The 23510-nt window shown below is 40.1% G+C and overlaps 1 protein-coding gene across 1 annotated transcript; it reads left to right on the top strand.

Annotated features, from left to right (window-relative positions):
- Positions 1 to 21587: 21587 nt before the first annotated feature.
- LOC149267290 (uncharacterized) lies at positions 21588 to 22705 on the top strand. The gene has a single exon (XM_089398438.1). It carries the CDS (start codon positions 21845 to 21847, stop codon positions 22526 to 22528), a length of 684 nt encoding a protein of 227 aa, XP_089254564.1. The 5' UTR covers positions 21588 to 21844; the 3' UTR covers positions 22529 to 22705.
- Positions 22706 to 23510: the final 805 nt, after the last annotated feature.

Raw genomic sequence — 23510 nt, forward strand, 5'->3', positions numbered from 1 at the left:
AGAGCTGGCGCTACCTTCTCGGCTGCGTTCATGATGCATCTCACTGTCATGCATTGGCTGTGCGGTTTAACTAAATATGTGTTATAGACATTTTTGTGCCTTACAGCATGGAGCATGAAATGTCAATAATCTGAGGGATCCAAAGTCCCTAAACATGTTGTTCTTACCCTTAGAGGAACAAGGTCAGCAAACCACAGCACTGCAAATCAGTTCTCCACTGAAAAACACTCAAAAACAGGTCAATTTTGGATCAAAGCAGCTGCTCCACTAAGCATCTGCGCTGAATGACAAAAGCTCCATGGTGTACTTGCGCTGCATAGCAAGTGCAACAAAGGCTACCTGCGCTGGGCGTACTTTGACATGTGGAGGAATCTTTTCTCAATGTACCAGTGCCCAGGAAGTTTCCAAAATGACACTTGGATCAGAAGATTCGCCTAAAGATGAGTAAAGAGGTTCTAAAACTCCAAGTGGAAGGTAGAAACTCCGAGTGGACTCAAGGACTGAAGAACAACTGGAGTTGAAGAGGACAACAAGTCACACATCAAGCTGACTTATCTTCACTCCAAAACTCTATATAAGGATCTCATCCCATGGGATCTGGAGGCTGGAATTTTGTGCAAAGAATTGCTGTTGGTTTACAGTTGTGAGTATTGGGTGATTGCTTGAGGGAGGTGAAGAGGAGATTTCTTTCCGTCGGGAAGGTGATGCTGGATTGGACCTCTCACGGTTGTATCACCGCCTGAACCTTACTTCCTTATATTAATAAAGCATTTGAGGTTCTTCTATTCGCATGTGTTTCAATGGTGTATTGTCTTACTTGCGTATTTGATTTATGCTAATCCTTGAATCAATTATGAATGCATGCTTCTTGTAGTTTCCCCTTCTTGTCTTGTTCGCAGGATCTCGTGTAGCTGGGCCCGTGAGAAGACTTGGAGCAGGGAGCAAGCGGCAAATAGAGGAGATTGGATCGACCATTTGCGCAAGACATCGGTAAGTGGATCTCTTCCTTTCATCTCTTGCATGTCATAAAGAAGTAACTTTAGATAGCTTTGCTTCAGCTGTTGCTAAGGAACTATCACCTTAGAGTGGGATAGGGTCATTCCGTGTTGGATACTTTTCCCCACAACAGACTGGCGACTCCACTGGGGATCGTGTCTTGTTGGTAGCTTGTGTTTCTTGCTATTCATTTCCTAAACAAAGGGAGTACCGAATCGAACTGCATTCGAATCCTTCGAATGCAAAGTAGAGGGCAGCTACTCTAGCTCAGTGTTGGGCATGTTTATGATTTGAAGAGCTGATCCACGAGGACTCTTTTTAGCTCTTTGTGATAGTGTTCATCTTCCTTTAATCATCCTCTAGTGTATACTTGACTGATAGCCTCTGATTTGGCCAAAAACCATTGATTTTTGAGCAAACTGTGACCCGGAATCTGAGAGAGACGAGAGTTGTCTCTTCAGTGCAGCTGCAGCAAAGGCTACCTGCGCTGCAACGCAGGTCCTGAAGGGGCTACCTGCGCTGCATGTCAGATTGACAGTGCAGCACCTGTGCTGATCCAGTTTTGCCTTGTGCAACTGGGATTCCCCACTGTCTGTTGCCCAGTTTTCAATATTGTTTTTGCAGTCGGTTGTCAACCTGTATACCCAGCTGAAACTACCTTTCTTTGCCTTCATTTCGCCTCAGTTGTATGAAGAAACCGTGATTGTTCTTATTGTATTTCTTGCTTTCATTCACAGTTTCCCGTAGCGAAAGTGAACTAGTCTTGTTGTGACCTCTTGGATCTAGACCTGTGATAAAGTGTCGTTGTGATTCTAAGAGCTAGTTTATTGCTGTTCATAGCTGCTTGAACATTTGCTTTCGTTATATGGTTCGAATTTCAGTATTTCTTGTGTTGAAACGAGTGAATCTTAAGGTGTTCTTTTGATTATTGGACAAAAACTTGGTTGCTTTCGCTTGAAATTGAATTCGAAATTATACAACAGCTTTCTTTTTGTAATACATCAACATTAAGGAAGAAGAAAAGAAATACTTGCATTGTGCATGTGCATTTTGACAGTTTGCATGTCGATTTAGGAAAGTGCATCAGTGTGTGCTCTATGATCTGTTTGAAAAGATGATGTCTTTCTTTTCCTTCAGTAGTTAAGATTTTCATAAGTTGAAAGAATTGAAAAAGCTTGCTTATCATTCTTAAGCCGCATTTACGAGTTGTATCATACATCACGTGGTGATCCATAAAGGCAAACTGCTAAGCAAGATCAACCTAAAACGAACTGAATTTACCTAACAACGCTTTGAAACATAACGAAACACAGTAGAGGTCTAGGTAGAGACGTGAACCGGCGTCGTTAAACATAGTGACTGTCGATCTCTACGAAGGTGGGTAATTCCTCCTGAGGGACGATAGCACTAATACGGACTTGTGCCCCCGCGTACCGTCGCGTATATTGGGGGACCCCTATAGGAACAAAGCCTTTATCCATAGGAAGCCGTGTCGGCCGCCCTACTGATCGCGATGCAATGAACACAGCGTTCACGAAGATCGACCACTCGTACCGTAAAACGTATTCTGTGGTTTCGCGAAAGGTTTGGCACACCCTCTGCCTAGAACTCCAGAGTAGTTTCTTTTGGCCTTTTTCAAACTCTATAACTGAAAAAGTCCATCCGAGCATTTGTCACTTCGGGCTCGTTAATACATCGAAGGAGACTAGAGTCATCTTTAGCTTTTTCTCGACTCTTAAAAAGTGAAAAAGCAAGTTGTGTCTAAAGCGTCGTCATATAAAATTCATTCTAAACGGAACATAATCACCCCTTATTCCTACGTTGATCTTTAGGTTGAGAACATGGAACACACCAACCAAGGGATTCCACATGGTGGGACCCCTAGCCCTTTCTCCTCTTGGGGAGAAGTTGGTGCGCCCCACATGGCCACGTTGTCGCTTCCAGGACTGACAATTGGCCTGTCAGTTTGGCTATTCTCAACCACTGTAGTTCAGACCACCACCGTTCCTGAACAGTCGAGTCAACAGTTAGACCAGTCTAAAGCTACCCTCCAGCCTTCCACTTCTTATAAGCCTTCCTCCGATCCTTCTTCTTCGAGAGGTCAAGCCGCCGAAAGCGGAGCTCCCATAGAAAAGAAGAAGGAAAAGAAGAAGAAAGAAAAGAAGCAGACGGAGCCAAAGGCGCCTGGGGGCAAGCAAAAGGCATCTAACAAAAATCCACACACAGCACGGACCGGGCCCAAATCACCATGTGTCATATGTAGAGAGGACCACCTCCACCGTGATTGTCCCAGTATTCCCCGGATACTAAGGGACTGGTCCCCTCGTTTGCACAGTTCGGAAGCGTCAACCTCTGACAACCAGGTTGAATGCTTACCGTCGACCAACGAAAGTGAAGGTCCTAGACGACGAAGGGGAACGAGATTCCCCTGCGAACTGTGTGAAGGTAATCACACCCTCCGCCGTTGTCCCTTTTTGGACGAAGCCAAGAGAGTTTTGGAAGATCAACCGGTTGCACCGTTGCTACTTCCTCCTGGATACCAAAAACTCGCGCCAAGTCCTTCGTTGGTTGAAAATACAGCTGCCCCGCTCATAGGGCCAGCTGAAGTGTCAGTCACTGAAAGTGAACCTATTGAATCCAGACCAGACGAAAGTCCAAAGGTCGAAACGGCAGTTGACCCAGTTCTCCCTTCAGAAGTTTCATCTTCAAATACCACAGTCACTGAGGATTCATCTTCAGCTGACACCCCTACCGAAGAGAGTAAGGATGACATCGTCCAGATTCTTTTCGTCAACACCGATTCTGATGAACATCAGGGCAATGTGCCCACTCCTTTATCGCAGGAAGGAGCATCGTCAGGATCATACCCAGCCGTATATTCGGTCCCACCACCAAGCAACCTGGTTGTGTCCTTTGATTGGAACCAACTAGGCAGACCCCGGTTACCAGCCAGCATACCATTTAGAATTATAGTCCAAATATACAAAATGGTGATGGCTGGGACTATCATTGATGAAGGGGCATCTGTGAGTATCATGTCCTCTATTGCTTGGAAATCACTGGGTTTCCCGGCGCTTTTGCCTAAGATAAGGAATCTCTCGGGTTTTGACAAAGGAACCAGTCGACCATTAGGGATTCTACCTAATGTGCCTATTACATTGAAAGGGAAGGCTGTCAAGATGAATTTGATGGTCGTCCAAGGACCCTTGGATTATAACCTACTCCTTGGACGAGACTACATATATTGCATGGAAGCAATAGTCTCCTCACTCTTTCGAATAATGTGTTTTCCATACGAAGGAAGAATGGTCAAGCTCGTAGACCAACTTTCATTTCCGGGATCACACATCGCAAATAGTCACATACCTATCCTGAATGGTCTATTTGATCAAGAAAGGTCTCTACCTCCGGTTCTTCTTCCTGATGAGTGCGAGTAATTCGGGAAAGTAGGGCCGGAACCCAGGGGGCATGCATCCTGGTCTGCTGGGGTCAGAGAAAACCTTGGGTGTAAAGTAGAATTTCCGCGGGAGAATATGACTAGTCCGTACCCCGTCCCCTCCTTCATCTTCGTAAAATAGAAGAGCCGGCAAGAGCTCTCATGCAGAGGAAGGGGCAGTTAGGAATGGGGTTGTTCTGGAAAAAGATTCTTTTGTTAAAGTTAAGTGTGTGGCGGAGCATCGTCATTCACCTTTGTCTAAATAAGTAGGCTCTACCAAAGAAGGGGATCCGTTTGCGGCAGCAAGTAGTAACCATCTTTGGGTAAAAGGCAAGCCTCACCCATTAAAACAAATGTTTTAAAGGATAAGTAGGGGCAGCCTCCAAAGAAAGAGATTCTATTGCTGCAACAAATTGTAACCATCTTTGTGTAACCTAATGATAGACATCGCCAAAGAAAATTTCTGTTTGAAAGGATTAGCAGAACGATCTTTGGATAACCTGAAAGAGTTAAGCCTCACCCATTGAAAACAAGGGTTTTCGACGGACAAGTAGGGGCGACCTTGAAATTAGACTTACACCTGGGGGCATGCAAACCTCTTGGAATGCAAGCACGGGCGGCTATTTTGTTTTTTAGTTTTTTAGGTCCTCCCTTTAAACCTGTAGGTCTAACCCGTTAAACTCGTAGGATTAGCCGATACCCAGCTTGCATAAAGAGAGGATATGGAGCAAAGCATAGCGAGATGAAGCTCCTTAAAAAATAGCGAGCAACCTACCAGGAGACCTTCCTACTTTATGACTGGTAAAACGAGCAGTTTTGGCATAGTTCATGCTCGTTAAAAAATAAACGCAAAACCGAGCAGTTTTAACGCGGACTTCATGCTCGTTAAAAAATAAACATAAGCATGTGAGCAAGCTTCCCCCCTAGAGTTCAAGCTCATCCAGAAAAAATGAACTGGTAAATAACCATTTGAGACCGTAAATTCATCAGCCATAAAAGCCTTGGTCGTGTTTGTGCGCCGTCACCTCCACTTTTCATTTGGCCGATCATTCACATCCACTTGATTGTTTACCTATTTTGAGGAACAGCTGCGAAGAGTGATTTCACCTAGCCATCCTTGTGACATTGCCGTGATTGGAAAATTCCAACCTGTACCTGGAATCTGCTGCTATCCCTGTTTATCACTCGTTCCTCAAAATACGAGTCTTCTTTGAGCTCTTTTCACTAACTCGTAAAATATGAAAAGTTTGCCGAGTTTTGGCCTTCCAGCTCGTTAAAAGGACCGGAAGAGCTATCCCTCCTCTAGATTTTAATCTTTTTGGACCTGAGGGATTATTGCACAAAAAGATCGAGCGCTTGTCTAGTTCGGCTCGATAAAGATATCGAACATTCATCCCTTCTGTATTGTTTTATACTTTTTCGGACTTAAGGGATTAGATGACGAAAAAGGACCCCTGGAGTCCACTTTATGTACCCTTTTCAGACTCTCCAAAAATGAAAAGGACCGAGTTGTCTTTGTCGCTGGGCTCGTTAAAAATATTAGATAGCGACAAACTTGTCTTTAGACGAGAACGAGTTTCCCTATCGTTAGGCTCGTTAAAACATAGCGATGGGCTTACCCGAAGGGCAGGTTATAGAACAAGCATATGTTATCCTCCTCAAGCTTGACAAAAATAAAGAGGTATTGGTCAGAAATGACTGGGGAAAAATTGGGAGAACCTCAAAGCTTAAATGGTAGCAAGTCGCTCTTGAACATGACACTTTTGCCTCCGTAAATATCGGGTTGGGTTATTATCATTCACCGGTCCCTTCACCATGGTCTCGCCATACCATCCATACATGGGGTAATGCTACCGATCCATCACATCAGTGTCGTTATATGTTCAAGAGATGTCATTCAGAAAGTGTCAACCGGGTCCCATCCACTACCATACATCATCTTTCGTCCTTCCATGACCACCACCCTGAATCATATTTCACAGATCATTTTCACCATCATGACTAGCTCCGTTCCGTGTCACTGATGTGGGATTCATTAAGGCCCTCCTTTGACGGATCACTTCTTGTCGACATCAGCTCACTATCCAAGAAGTTGATCTAGGAACACCCCCCTCAGTACTTTGAAGCTTGAATGCCTCAATGGCAAGTTTCTCACTTCCGGCGATAGGTATACATTAATGACCTTCGACCGGGAGACTTTGCGTGGTGTTCGACGTGAGATCCTATATTCACGCCACGTGAATTGTGCTGCAGTACCTTGAGGGTCATCATCATTATCGGTGATTCCTCTCGCGCTTGTTAACAGTTTACATTATTGACTGGTAATCAAGCGATGTCTTTCCATGTTCGACTTCAAGAAATTCTCACATGGATCGACTTGTACTAGAGTGAAGGTTGGACAAGTTTGAAGACCCCGGATCTAGTTTCATCCATCCGGGCTGCGATATATATTTAGGAGATAAAAACATAGACATGTGCAGCAGATGATCATCCTACTAAAAGGATGATAATTAAAAGCAGAGAATTATCAGTCTATTATCAGACGATCGTCTGTTTATGTACAGCAAATGTATTTATAAAGCTGAGCATGGGAAATGCCCGCATCAGCTAGATCATGAAAAGAAAGTATGAAAAGATAATGTATTGTATTGTATTTTGTTACAGGTCACCTCCCGACGATTGAATGAACTTCGGATCCTCCTAATAAAGCATTTCACCCGATAAACGACCTCATACTTTAGGGGGCAACTGTTATAGACATTTTTGTGCCTTACAGCATGGAGCATGAAATGTCAATAATCTGAGGGATCCAAAGTCCCTAAACATGTTGTTCTTACCCTTAGAGGAACAAGGTCAGCAAACCACAGCACTGCAAATCAGTTCTCCACTGAAAAACACTCAAAAACAGGTCAATTTTGGATCAAAGCAGCCGCTCCACTAAGCATCTGCGCTGAATGACAAAAGCTCCATGGTGTACCTGCGCTGCATAGCAAGTGCAACAAAGGCTACCTGCGCTGGGCGTACTTTGACATGTGGAGGAATCTTTTCTCAATGTACCAGTGCCCAGGAAGCTTCCAAAATGACACTTGGATCAGAAGAGTCACCTAAAGATGAGTAAAGAGGTTCTAAAACTCCAAGTGGAAGGTAGAAACTCCGAGTGGACTCAAGGACTGAAGAACAATTGGAGTTGAAGAGGACAACAAGTCACACATCAAGCTGACTTATCTTCACTCCAAAACTCTATATAAGGATCTCATCCCATGGGATCTGGAGGCCGAAATTTTGTGCAAAGAATTGCTGTTGGTTTACAGTTGTGAGTATTGGGTGATTGCTTGAGGGAGGTGAAGAGGAGATTTCTTTCCATCGGGAAGGTGATGCTGGATTGGACCTCTCACGGTTGTATCACCGCCTGAACCTTACTTCCTTATATTAATAAAGCATTTGAGGTTCTTCTATTCGCATGTGTTTCAATGGTGTATTGTCTTACTTGCGTATTTGATTTATGCTAATCCTTGAATCAATTATCAATGCATGCTTCTTGTAGTTTCCCCTTCTTGTCTTGTTCGCAGGATCTCGTGTAGCTGGGCCCGTGAGAAGACTTGGAGCAGGGAGCAAGCGGCAAATAGAGGAGATTGGATCGACCATTTGCGCAAGACATCGGTAAGTGGATCTCTTCCTTTCATCTCTTGCATGTCATAAAGAAGTAACTTTAGATAGCTTTGCTTCAGCTGTTGCTAAGGAACTATCACCCTTAGAGTGGGATAGGGTCATTCCGTGTTGGATACTTTTCCCCACAACAATATGTCCAGTAACTTTCCCAATTTAGTCTAGCCAATGCCTAGATTGTTTTCCTGTTTGCCTGCGCTTTCTGCTTCCATTCTGTCTCCAGTTGCAACTTGCTCGGTAGGTATCCCGGGGTGGTCTCTGAATTCAAATTGGCTCTCTGTAAATTTTCATTTACACAGTCGATAAGGATGCTCGCTTGTGTCGCCGCTGTCTCTGTTGCTTGCTCCGCCTGTGTGATTTGTTCGTCCCATTTATTAAACAACAGTTCCTTGTGATTTTCATTAATCTTGGGTGCCCCTGCTCTTTTCCCTTCCTCATCATCTTACCAAGTCAAATATTCTGTTATTCTTTTGTTGTTCTGATCATAGTCGTTCCACAATTCCACCACCTGGCTGGTGATCCTGTCGCTTAGTTCACAAAAGTGTCTCCACTGTGATATTCTACGTACCACATCTTCCTGTTGCTGTGATAGTTGCTCGTTCAAGCCGATGGACTCTGAAATAAACTCTGCCAGCTTATGTTCATCTTTATGCATTTCTTGCACCGTCTGTAGTTGCTTTTCTTTTTCTTCAAGACTTCTTTGATAGCTTACCTGCATCTGGCGAAAGTCTTCCTATAGCTTTTCGAGTTGTCTGGAAGCTTCAGTGTTTGCGCTGGCTTGTTGCAACTGTTGTTGTAGCAGTTGTATTTGATTTTCATGTTCTTTTAGGAGTTGCTGAACTTCAGAGGCCTTGTCAATAGTTGCAGAAGCATATGCTCCTGCAATCTGAGACAGCTTCATGAGATTCTCAGTTGGATTATTATTTGGGTCTTTCCACAAGATGTCTAGATGTTCAGCATCTTGAGACAGTGCATTCTCAAGCTTTCTCTTCTTTCTTTGTCTCCTTACAACTCCTTTGTGTTGGGGACTGTAGAATACGTCCAGTGGAGGAATTTCTTCTACGTTGAGTAGAAGTTCTGAGGACGAAGCGATAGGAAGGTGTTCTGCTTCTGCGGCGCTACTGACTATGGTCGAGACGACCTCTTGCATCACCTGTGTATTGCCCACAGGTGTCTTCGGGACTTGCCCTTCAAGATTAATTAATTCATTGAAGGTTTCCCACTCTTTATCCAACTCTGTTGTGACAAGAGGTGTTTCAACGACAGGAGGGGGAACGTTTGATGGTGGTGAGGCGATAACTTGCTGCTGAGCCATCGTACTTGACTGAGCTGTGTCTTTGGTTGTTTCTTCGTTCTTTTCTTTGTCGTGCACAGACTCTTCAGGATGTTCAGATATTTTTCTTGCGGCGCTGGACTTAGATCTGGAAGCGCTGGAATTTTCACTGAGGCTAATGCTCGGAGTCGGTTCTCTAGTAGCTACTCGCAGCCCTTCTAGTGGAATACTAGCCAGTCTTCTCTCTCTATATAACGTGAATTTCCGGAGGTCGTCTGGAGACAACCTCGACTGAGCTTCTTGCAAAATCTCTTTGAGCGAGCTTTTACTCTGAAAGAGATCATCAAACAGATCTTTCTTCCCAGAGAACACTCTTATCTTGACGTTGATTGTAAATTTTTGGGCCACATTATTTGGGTCGAATGGTCTTGATGAGAACTTAAATAATTGAAGACACGTCACATTCTCCACCTCGTCAAAAGCGTGTCCCACATCGAACAAAGAGAAGGCCCCACAAGTGACGGGAAATTGAGGCCAAATGGCCTTCTTTTTGTCCTTTAGGTCCTTGGTTAAGCCACCTTCAGAACAAGTTTGATAAGCGATTTCCCGGGCCAACAGTTTATCAGGGACATACAAGGGTAGGACATGTGGAGGTACAGTGCTTCCAAAAACTCGAATGTAGGTAAACCATTCTTCCCCAAACCATCTCGCGATGGGGATGATGTCAATTTGGGCCTCGGGAGAGCACCTTGGGGGGTCCTTATCATATATCATTCTATGTATGGGCAATATGAGCCCATGGAAAATCTGGTAAAAATGAGGGGCAAACTGGGAATCCCATAAGACTTTATTATAAACATGGATGGGAAATGGGTCTTGGGTAGTCCATTTCCAACCCATGGTAGGAAAATTTGATACAAGACAGACGGAGTCCATTATATAGGCAGACAAATAAAAAGGAGGATAGAACCTTTGGGAGAAGGATCTCTTAGAACGGTAATTGACAACCGCCGTGTATAGAGTATCAGAAAGGATTTTGGCCCAATCTACTATCTCGGAGTTAGTCGCGGCATCAACTAACGGTAGCCATTCAGATGAAAACTTATTGATATCAGGCATACCAAATAATCTACAGAGCATGGATGCAGCAAAACAATATGGAGAGGTAGGGGAACCAGCGCTGTACATACCATTTTTATCCTTTTTCAACGGCTCATCTCTTCTTGACCATTCTTTAGTGGTGTCTGATAGATCCAGATTTTCTACTGCGAACTTCTTAACAAACTGTGCATTATAGGTCGCTTGCGGCTCAGGAAGATGATACATGAGTGACGCAGGTTAGACCTGCAAATAACCAGGATCTTTCAAACGTTGTGAAAAAAACGCTCTTCAGTTTTTTTCCAATTCAAATGCTGTCATATGATTCACTAGAGCCAATCATATACAAAGTTTCTCCTTACATAATCCACATGTGCGCCCTTTCCTTTTTATAACAAGCTGGCCTTTCTTTTGGAGGCAACTACTCAAATCTCCATTTGGAAAATACGCTGCAATGATCATCATAGGAACATGCGCACAGATAGCCTCTGCTCTGGAATTAAACACAGTTCATACATATACAATCACGCACTCACGCAAACAAAAATCAACGCTCCAGCACTTATATACAGACTGAGCTTCACTGTTTAATTAATCCACGGTATTCCAATTCAAATCCACAATTCACAATTCCTCTATCCATACAATAGAAAAACACCGCGACTTTTGCTAGTTCAGGGTAATTAACATCTGAAGAACGAACCTTCAACTGACTGTTAAACATGGGCATTCAATGTATATCTTCCTCCGTGTATAAAAACCATGCTTGCATTAAACCCAATTCATAACTCGACAAAAGATATGGCCCTACCATTATCTCAACTTCACATAAAAAACTTTCCTCCCAAAATTCGAATCTAGAAACTCTTAACAGAAACATGCCATGCGTATACCATATACCTGGATATATTCACTTGCCACATCCTCAGCAATTCTTTGCTTTCGGCGCTTTCATGCAATCCTTTAAATAAACATATAATTACTAGACTTACCCACACAGCCTGTATGTATCATACGCATCCACGGCATGCTCACTTGAACAGAGATGTATATATATATTCGCAGCTCGTTCAATTCGAATGAATGCTTGGTTATATACCACATGCTTTATCACCGACAAGCTCACATCTAGATTGCTGGCTGTAATTTAAAGTCGGTACACATATACCGACCACAACTCTGCCTCCGCCTTCAATGTTCAGTCCTTTACATAATCCGGCGATCAACAACGCTTCAAACGACTTTTATATATATATACATGAATCCGGCAAGCCTCATGACCATATATAATTCCCCTGTTCACTATACCACTCTCGGCCGGTATATATATGGATGCAACGCTTTATATATATCGCACTTTAATTACCACTCTCGGCGATAGACACCAATATTGGAACCGTCTCTTGGTTTGCGCTGTAGGTATATATATACCCCTCTCGCCTTTACTTGGAGATAAACCATATAAAGGTTTAATATGCTACAGCAACACATTTACCATATATCATTATGCCCATCCACAGGCTTTAGAAACTGGACACAAACCAATGAACAGTTCCGAAGGTCCTCTGCCCTGCAATGTCATCTCAGAACGCGGGATTAACGATAAATACGCACAACAACTGCGCGTTAAGCAATGAAAGGCAACCGGTTTAACACACAAGGTAAATTCGCATGGGAACCATCAGCACCGTGCGATTTCAACACTATATAACTGCATATAGGTGCGCATATAAAATCAAGCCTGTCTATATATCACGAAGTGAAAATCGATTCACCATTTTTTCCCAGAATATATATATATACCCACAGTGAATTAAAAGTCAAGGCAAAACAACCATGAATACACAGTGTTTGGAATGTGCTGTCCGCCCACAGAGTTTAGCAAATTCAACATTATCAAACATCGATTTCTGCCATAACCACAGAACCATCTCAGAATTTTATTAAATCCAACATATTCATATTTACAATAAAACAGACATTCACACAGAGTTTCTTCATGGCCAGATATGCAAATCCATGGCCCTTTTACAAATAGCCAGAAGGCTCCCAAGGAGAATCTTCCTTACCTCTCACACTCACTCTCACTCTCTCACTTTTTTCCTCTATCTTTCTCTCAAAAAACCCATTCCTATTTACACACTGAACTAATTAAATGCTCAATCCCCTTAATATCTCCACACCACTAGAATATCTCAACAAACCCTATTATCTAGAATTTTATCCCTTCATATCCTTAACCAATTCCCTCATATCCTCTTAATTAATTAAAAGGATATTTACAAAATCCTCACCTTCTCCCATTTTAATAACAAATTAATTAATAAAATATTAAAATTGTCACACCCCCTTTATCACATATTTACAAATGAAAAGATGGTCTTGATGCTCCTGCTTCAATGAGCTTCAGGTCTTGGGCAGCAAACGATCCCACGACCCCATGTCCCTGGACTTTGAATTGCCTATTTGCCAATTCCGCATCATCTAGAATCCACTTGATCATGTCTGTATATGGTAGGATCTTCGGCCTTGCCGCTATTCTATGGAGGAAAGAACACGCTAGGTCTTCCAGGGATGCCTCCGAAGGACGTGATGCACCCGCAACAGCAGCAGTTACCTTCATTATTCTAGGGTTCTCTTCTTCTAACAGCCTATACATGCCTTCCCATGTTGAGGTACCTGCATCTCTGTTGCAGGCTGTATCTGTGTACAGGGGCGCCATCTCCTTGGTTTTTTCTCTTGTTTCGGAGCCTCGAGCTTTGTTCTTCTTTCCCATTTCGCTTTGCACTTCTGTCTGATTTGCCTTCGCACTTTGCTCCTGCAGGTTACGAGTGAAATGGAAAGACTGATCAGAAAGGTGATGGGAGAGTTTTAAATGCAAGAGATAATCAGATATGCCACCTTACGTGAAGCAAATCCGCATCAAGGCATGCGTCTTTATTCCACTTAATAACTGACAACTAATTTATTACTATCATTAAAAGCGCATATTTTCAAGTCAGGTTATAGTAAGTGGCTTTTCTTTGGGTGACGCGCCCGAAGGATTCGTACTAAGGTGCTTTATGATTTTCCAACGTACCCTTGCATGTCGCGCAATCACAAATCGCAGCGATCGCAATATCGCAGATCGCAATAATTCAATGTTTGCCAAACTTCGCTTGCCTCATTTCTGCGATATGCGATCGCGATATCGCATGTCGGCGGATTTGTGAGCTTTTCTTTATGGATGCTAGTATGTTGCGATGCGATGTCGTTATTAACACTGGGGTGGCGCGCATATTGGTCTTTAGAAGGGAAATGAAGGTGTTTCTTATCCTTGTGTGGTGCGACCTTAAAGATTTGCTTTCATGAACACAGGCTTAGGCTTAAGACGTTCAAGAAACCTTTTCTAAGCGTATGGTTGTAACTTCAAAAAGAAATCCTTGCTTCTCCTAAAAAATTAACTAAGGTTCCCCATTCATTCAGTATCGTGGCTGATACTAGATTGAACGAGGGGGGTTGTTGCTGGCCACAACAATTGGCGATTCACTTGGGAGAACCAGTTATTATATGAAATCTTTCTAAATCGCATAATGGAAGAGATATATCCCGGGTTAGTGTAGATTACATATGTTGTTTTCAGTAGATTACTATAGCTTAGAATCAGTTTGCATGTTAGATTTAAATTAGTTTTAGAATGCTTCCAGAATCAACATAATCAAAATCTACACACACACACATCCCATGCATCGGGAAGCTGGTCCCGTTACCCCCAGTCGGACCCGCTACATCAAACGGGCAAGGAGCCGCCAACCAGGTTCCGGACCGGGTGGGTATCCCCCTTGTTGTTGACCCGATTTCGGGGCCCTCAACAGCATGAAAATGACACTTGTGAACATGAAAGTGTGCAAAAGGCGACAATTGAAGAAACTCACCGAAATAGAAGTACGATCACAAACAATGTGAGGTACTGTAAATGAAAATGCATAGTGACTACCAACATGGGTTGAACATTGCATAGGAATTGTCTTAGTGGACTGTGCCACACCTATTCAAGCTTGCGTGAAGGAATTCTTTCATGAATGCATTACAGATTGAACATGTGTGAGGAGGTGACTTCGACACTTACAATTCAAAAGAAAGCTCAAAGACTTGTCAAAGCATTGACCAACCAACAAGTGAATATGGAATTATCAATCACAAGATCCACAGTAGGCTCCAAAATTCATGTATTGGAAAAATTTTAGAGGGTGTTTGTCATAACGACAACACTTGGCGACACATTGGTAGAACTACAGCTTCTCTTCCTTGGCCAATTATTTCATGCAAGGTCTAGTTATTTAGGGAGTATTGATTCATCATTAAGATTACCATGGCTTCCCCACTTACCTCATGCCTAAACATCGTCCCCTTCATTTATTTACTCGATTAAATGCAAACATAAGGTAAGCGATCACATAATGTTTCTAATTAGGAAAGGGTAATGAAGATATTGAGCTTTAGATTTTCAGAGTGTAATTTTTCATCTCTAGTGTTGCTCCACTAGTAGTAGACTAGGACAGTACCCTGACGGAGTTTCTTTCTTCACCTCTCTGTGCAGGAACAATTTCTCTTATCTTGCATTTATTTATTTATTTATTTTATATAGGACTGTGCATCGACACTTATTTAATTTATGGGCAGAAGAGGGATCTCGACTTATTGAGAGTAGAAGAGGTTGTCCCTTCAGAGAAGAATATATAAGGATTTTGATATTGGTTTTCTCATTTATATTTTCCCCTTGTCCTTCTCTACTTGATTGGATCGGCTTGAAAACACCAAAACATAAAGCCCAAAGTGTAGGCATGAGGATTCTAAAATAGGCATGGAGATCATGGTTTGAGACAAGGCTTTCCTTATGCAAGGATCATATTTTCCATCGGAACATCATCGACCAAAAGGTGTAACAAACCTAAAGAAGAAGGAAATAGAGTTAGCCAAATGTTGCAGTGTCACAAAGTCCTTTTCTATTTTTCCACATTGCTTTTCGAGCCAACAAAGGATCTTCATGCAAGGCCTTACAAAATGAAAGAAAGGAAAATACACACAAGGAGACAAAATGAGGATACACAATAGAAGGAAGTTAAAACAAAACATGATGCGAAACCAAAAATCAGAAAACATAAGAAAAACTACAGAAAATGAATGCCAGATAAATGTGCAAGTAAACTAACATGCAAGTAGACAGAGGAGACAAAATAGAAGGAAGTTAAAACAAAAGATGATGCGAAACCAAAAATCAGAAAACAAAAGACAAACTACAGAAAATGAATGCCAGATAAATGTGAAAGTAAACTAACATGCAAGTAGAAAGAGGAGACAAAATAGAAGAGAGTTAAAACAAAACATGATGCGAAACCAAAATCAGAAAACACAAGACAAACTACAGAAAATGAATGCCAGATAAATGTGCAAGTAAACTAACATGCAAGTAGACCTACTCCTAACCTAACCAGATGGAAGGTTTGGGTCACGTATAATGAAACTTCCAATGTAGCCACCATAATTGTTCCCGAACTGCAATCATAAAGATATGGCCGATTAAAACTGAGATAAAACAATGTGCAACAAAAAAGATAATAGCTTGAAGAATTTGCACAACAAAAAGAAGGTATTTTGAGTCGGCAGAAAGATGTGTCACAACCACTACTTTTAACCAATTCACATTCTTACCTTTTCGACAAAGACCATAGTTAAACAAATCTTGGAATCTTCTTTTGTATGGTTCTTCATCTACTTTGTACTTCTTAGCAAGCCTGAGGAAATATTGAAACCTATTACTCACGACGAAGTTTGCCATGTATATTTCTCCAACCATTCAGCGATTGGATCATGAAACTCAGAAAAATCCTCTTGAGAATCCTGAAAGTTTTGAAAAGATGAATTTGCAATTAAGGGCAAGGGATCAGGAGGAGAATCTTATAAGGGAAAATAAATCTAATTACATTTAGAAGGCTTGTCAATATAGTGAGGGCTTGACATAACCATTAGCAAAGGATGAAGTACCTCAGCTAATCATCAAACCATAGAGATAAACCATAGAGATTAATTGATGTGAAACAACTATCATCAAATATATTAGTGGGAAAATGGTAGAATGAATGAAAATTAATATTATTGATTAGATGGACTGTTTGTGGAAAGATATTGTCAGTTAGAAGATAAAAAATATAGATTAGTTTGAACATATTTACAAATTCCTTGAACAAATTAATCATATTCCTCGCATGATAAATGCAACAAACGATTTCCTTGTGATTAGTCGTATGTTGTACTATTATGGTAATAATCAAAATAAGTGAAAAGGAATGCTAGTACAAAAAACATATGAGACCAGTCAAGATGCAGTGGATGAAGAAGAGTTGTATTCACACAATAACTCACACATTCATTAGCACTTAGGAGGATTTCCGGTGTGATGAAGAACAAGATTTGCGATATAACAGTCTTAAGAAAAACTAGGAGCTAAATATTCTGAAATGAATCTGATAGGCATGATTTCTTAGGCCAAAGATGATTTTCAAAATGATCAACTTCACAGTTCCATGATTCAATGAGAGATACACATTCCAAACCCAAGTGTGATGCAAGAGATTTTCATGAAGGTGAATCAACTGAGGAAGATTCATGAATCCGATCATAAATAAAATCTTGAAAGCTCAAAATACTACATCTAAAATACCAAACATATTTCAAGAAGAAATTTTCATTAAGTGAAACCATGAAAAGAGAGATATTTCATAAGAGAAACCATTTCTAACTTAGTTTGGGGACCTTACTAGAGTCGTGATATCCTGACATAACCATCAACGAAAGTTGAAGTGCCTCGACTCCTTGACAACTTCCATAACTTTCATGGATTGTAAAATCGCATTCTGAATATTGAATCTGATCATGCATGGTGTGGGGATAGTTTCCTTCATTGATTTCAATGATACCACTATTAACCAGATGGAATCCATATCTATCATTGATTTGATCGGAGTTTACAACTTTAACAACCAGATTACTCAATTTGAAATATTCTTCTAATCGCAAATCTAAAGATGCATGAATTGGAGAAATTTCATGAGCAAGCTGATTTAAGGAGTTTCTCTCATAAGAAATAAGATATAATAAGGGATTGTATGGATACTCTATAATTTCATTGTTTTCTTCTTCATCATGGATATTCTCACTATCTTTTGTTATTTCAAGATTCAACTGATGAGATAACAAACTTGAAGAGCATTGAGAGTCTCCATCGCATGTTGATAAATTGTAAACAGTAGAGCACAAAGGATAGGGAGGTGAAGAAGAAGAAGTATTCATAACTAAATATTATTTGACTGAAAGATATTTAAGATCTAAATCATTTGAAACAAAATCTTCTTAAGAAACTGAAGGATCAATTGGTGCACTAGGGAATTCCTCATCATATGTATCAACAAAGTCATCCTTGTCGGAATGATTGTTGCACAATACTTGAGATTGACTATGGAAATTGATTACCAAGATTACCAAATTCAATATCAGCCAAGAATGAGGAAACACCATCTTCACACAGAGGATTTTGAAAAATGAAAGAAATATTGAAAGAATCTTCACCTTCCTGCTCCACTACCTATGTAATGTGACTACCTTGAACCTGATCACAATGGACCAGCAACTTGAAAATCAAGAGAGTGTGAAAAAATAGTTGGTGGAGAAGATTGATCAAGAAGATCATGGTACAAAGAGTCATGGAACATAGATGTTAGAGGATAAAAAAAAATCCAAATAAAATTCAAGACTAGAGTTATGAGAGTTAATACCATCTTATGGAATGGAAAAATTGGTTTTCACCATAGGCTTCGTGAACCATTATGAGTTTTACTCTATTGAATTTGGATCATAAAAAGTGGAAGGAGGATTAAAAGAGGGATTAAGAATTTGATGTGCAGATTTCCAAATTTTATTATCATCGAATGGAGGCACCCTCATTGAAAATAGAAAAGGAGGAGGACAAGGAACAAAAGGAACAACGAATTCCTCCTCTGAAATTAGGGGTGTCTCATTATTTACAAGTGTTGGGGAAGTAGAAATATCAGGAGGTTCATATTCACCATGCAAAGATACGTAAAACAAATTCTCAAACTTGTGCTTAAAGAAATCCCAAATTGTGTATTCACCAGGAAATTCATAACAAAGGTGAAGGAATAGATGAGATAAATCCTCAACTAATTAACTAGGCTTCATTCTTAGCTTATTAATTATTTTATAAACATATCGATAATCATACATACCAAAGGCTTGATTAATCTCCTTGAGGAAATGATTAAATGAATGGATGGAAGCATATGGTAAGGTATGACACCATCTATTAACATGACCATCAAGGGTGAAGAAGAAAGCCACACAAGCAAAATCTTTATCATTGATTTCATAATTGTTAGGTCCCTATACTACTAGTGTAACCCCTTATTGTTATTAGTACAACCCCCTTATTATATTGGTGTACCCATGTAGTCCCCATATTGTTATTAGTGTGCCCCATAGAAGCCCACTATTGTTATTATTGTGCCCTTACATTATTATTGTTATGTCAGCTCTGATTATATTATGACCCCTTAGACTCCTATATATAGAAAGGAGGTCTTGTCATTTGTATCATCCAAGAATTGTTCATTTGTGTAATGTAAAGGAGGCTTCCCCCTCGAAGAGGCTTATTTTGAAGGCGTTTATCTATCTTTTCTATCTTTCTGTGAGTTGGTTTCATAGCATTTGGTATCAGAGCTTTGGATTCTAGGGTTTCGCTGCTCCAAATAGGTCATCGTGGAATTTTCACTATAACTTTTTTCCTGTGACATTTTAGAAGCTAAAAAAAAACCCATTTGAGCTGAAATAGTTTTGAACTTCGGGTCTGAATTTCAGAGCTTGTATCGCTATATTTTCGGAGATATGATCTGAGGAAGTTAGGGTTTTTGCAGACTCCCGAATTACATTCCAAACAGGTGACCTGGGGAAATCATCATAACTTTTGTTCTTAGCATCAGATTGAAATTTTGTAAGAATTTTCATAAAGAAGACGACCTGTAGTTTTCAGTATATCAGTTTCAGTTACTAAGGTCGAAACAGTGACACATGGAACTTCATACAAGTTCGCTCTACTAAACTAGTCTATAATAAGGTCACTATGGGAGATTTGGCATAACTCTTCCTTGGAGAATCCAGTCTTGATTAGATGTGTGAGGTTAGAAAGAGGACTCAAAGGGCTACGGCAGGATGTGATTTTAGATATTCGAGATCTGCAGTTACAGAGATACAACAGATTCAATATCAATCTCTTACAAAGTGAAAAAAAGGTGTGTAGTTTTTTTTAAATTGTGCATAAGATTGGTTAGAAAAATTAGTTTGAAGGAATTCAAAGGGAATAGTGAAGAATTATTAGCATTAATTGATGCCCAGAAGAAAGAAAATGGAAACACCTATTAAGAAACCTAAAAGCTCTAGCATGACTTGTGAAGAAGAGGAATAAATGCAACATGATATATCAAAATTACAAGACCAAGTACAACAAATTTCACTCTCACAAAAGGTAACTGAAGCCAAGTGAGAAAACAAATTGCTTAATAAAGAAGGAAACAAGTCCCTTCACAACAAAACCATCAACCACTCTCCTCCAAAAATTCACATGCTGACGCATAGTACCTCAACTGGACCAAAGCATAGCCCTTTCGATAGAGCAATTTTAGATGGTTACAATCGATCCCCAAAGGCCTCATCAAAATCCTCAAGGGTATATTACAATTCCTTCAACTATAGCCACATATCTTCTTGGTTGAAATACGCTTGGCAAAGACTTGTATTGATGTATTTATTTTCATTAAACACCCGCTCCTTGAGCTAAATGAGAGTGGCGTCGATGCACTTTGTATAGTTCTCAGCCATTACATACCAATTTTTCTCTCTAAAGTGCATGTTGACCCTCTTCCTCACCTCCTTCACATTCACACGCAACATCTCCTTAATTACCAGCTTGTGGACGTTGGCATGGTTATCCATGTGAATAAGAATGCTAGCATTAGTGACTCATATAAAGTAGGGCTCTTCGACTACTAGCCTAACTTGAACATTTGGAAGGGAGTCTTGTTGTATATTATTAATTTGATGGCAAGGCCATTATCATCTTCAAGTGAGATCACAATCTTGCTTCTTCTAAGAACTTCCACACACAACGTGAAATTATTATTTTCACAATGTTATATCGCTTTATCCACGACCCACAAAAAAACACATACGCACAAGAAATATCACACACTAAATTAATTTGATCTCACACACTCTATGCTAATCTATATATAGAACAATAACACTCAAACACCCCTCATCTTCTTAGCCTTCTAGTAAGGGAATTAAGTTAGAACAAACTTGGATACCAAGTTTCGAAAATGTGTAATAGCGAGCATCATACACAATGTTTATTGATCACATAAGAAATTACATATATAGGAATAGATCAACAATTTTTAGAATATAAAATTCAAAGAATGTGGATTTATGACATGAACATGACTTAGCTATAACTCACACAAGGAAAAAACATCTTCTAAAAAACATGTTCTAGAATAACACCTCACACTATATAATACACATGGAATAACTCTCACATAAGAAAAAGACATCTTCCATAGTAACAGCATATGAAGGCTATTCCTATTTCCGACCCTATTGAAAAATAAATGCCCCGTGACATGGGCCCGATATAACACCATATAACACGCCGTGAGGTGATGAGAGAGAAAAAAAACGTGCGGCGTGTTATATGGTGTTATATCAGACCCATGTCAAGGGGCATTTATTTTTCAATAAAGTGGGAAATAGGAATAGCCCAAAATCACACTATATAATACACATGAAATCATTACTTCTAGATACTACCTACCATTGTGATTATATAAATTGTTTAAACATTTCATTATCCTTGTTACCGCAGCGTCAGATCTTATCCGATCACATGAGATTACATATAATAAAAGCTATTGTCAATTACTGCCCTCCACATTGAGCCCACAAACATTGACTACCCTCAGTGACCACATATTCCATCTATGTCTGCTTCCCTGCATACTTTATTACAATCAAATCAACCCCTAGGTTCGAATGTATCTTTTAGGATTAGTTATTCACAAAGTCGAAGACACGACGACCCCTGAAACTTTTGAGATTCTGGAGATAAAATCAGATCGTTTCCCGGTATATGTATATACCATCATATGCTATGGATTAGTTATGCACAAAAGGAGTTTGAGGAATTTTTGTGTTGCCTGTTAATACTGAAACCTTCTGCCTGACGATTTTGATACTGGTACATTAAACTGGCTTCAAGCACCAGTAGAATGGATGGCCATGGAAGGAAAAGGCGTATGGTCTTGAATTTGGAGATTTTGGAAGCTAGAAATGTTATAGTTAAGCCTGACGGGGGTAGAGACAGTCTGTTTGTTCGCTATTATCTTTCAACTGGCAATGGCCAGGACAAGAATATTGCTGTCAATTCCAGGGAAGTAACGGCAAGGTCAAACCCTCAATGGAAGCAAACTTTCTGCTTGGAGTGCGGAGGGATTATGGACGACGCTAATGTTATTCGTGAATTGCAAAAGCAAAATGTTAGGTTTGAGTTGAGGCAGAGGAGCGGCAAAGTTAAAGTTCTGGGAAATATGTTCAGAGCGTCCAAAGTTGTGGGATGGGTTGAGATACCATGGAAGGATTTGTTGGCATCTCCCACGGTATCAATCAAGAACTGGTACCCCTTGATACCCAGTGTTAGTGGAGGATCAGACCTGCCACCCAGTTTGCAACTTGCAATCTCTCTTAGTGATTCGGTTTCACAGCCTGCTCAAGAACATCGGCCAGATATGGAAATATATGGTCCACAAGTTATGGGAAGGGAAAACGAAATCAGAAGGAACTTTGTGAATATAAATAGACGCATTAAGCAACTAGAACGGGATGGGTGTGGACGCGGAGGAAAGGTCTGCTGCCAAGGCCTCCATGAGGAGGGTATTTTCGCTGCTGTAGCGTGATGAAGAGTGGCAGCCACCAGACCTAAATGAAAATTGGTGCAGCCTTTATGGGTTGTTGTATATATCTTGATTTATATGTGTTCATATTGAACAAATGATGGAGGTCCAGATATCGGATCTCTTAGTGTACCGGCTTTACTGAAAATTATACAATTTTTGTTCAGAGTATTCGCAACATTCCAGGAATATATTTGTTTCATTGGACCACTGCAATTCTTTGGGAATGAAAATTAGGTCTCAAATTTTTATCCCCGCTTGCTTTTTTAATGGTAATATCGAGCATCAAACATCGAGAAGCACAATGATCGTAGTCTGGAATTTTCTCGAACCAAGAAATAAAACATCATTTTTCGCATTTTTAATGAGTCGATAATGATTATCGAGATTACTCGGCTCTGTCTCTTAAAGTAGGAAAAATACCTTCCCGGCCAGCGAATAGCTTTTAAATATACAACCGGAGTATACGAATTTATTGGAGATTGTGACACAACATTTATCCTGAATTATCTATAAATAATAACAAGTGTAGATACTTTTTTTGTATATTTTCCGTTCGGACTTTATCGTGTCTATAGGGATGAATATAAAGATTACTCAATTCTGGAGGCTAATTTGTTTTTCAACAATATTTTAATATTTATCTTTGCTGGTCTGATAGTCCAGATTTCACATTTCTTTCCTAATATAAAGATCACTCGATTCCGGACACTGTAAAATATAAAACTAGAATATACTAATCGAGACTTACAATATAAACACTAAAATACACTAATTTGTTAAAGGTTGTCACACAATATTATAATATTTATCTTTGACTATCAACTAGTGTAGATTTAAATTAACTTATATTTCTTAATATTTTCAATTATATGGCTATTATTTTTTAACGATTTTATAATAAATTTAAAATAAAGATAAATTATAATTATATAAACAATTTTAATTAATAAAGAAGTCAAACTTTAAAATTAAAACTAAAAAT

This window comes from Pinus tabuliformis, chromosome 6 (assembly GCF_031772625.1).
Source record: "Pinus tabuliformis cultivar Carrire ecotype Pingquan chromosome 6, CPIR1, whole genome shotgun sequence".
Taxonomy (NCBI): domain Eukaryota; kingdom Viridiplantae; phylum Streptophyta; class Pinopsida; order Pinales; family Pinaceae; genus Pinus; species Pinus tabuliformis.

What these genes read in the sequence shown, in the direction of transcription:
- LOC149267290 (XM_089398438.1), top strand. Translation starts at nt 21,845, where the DNA reads ATGGATGGCCATGGAAGGAAAAGGCGTATGGTCTTGAATTTGGAGATT.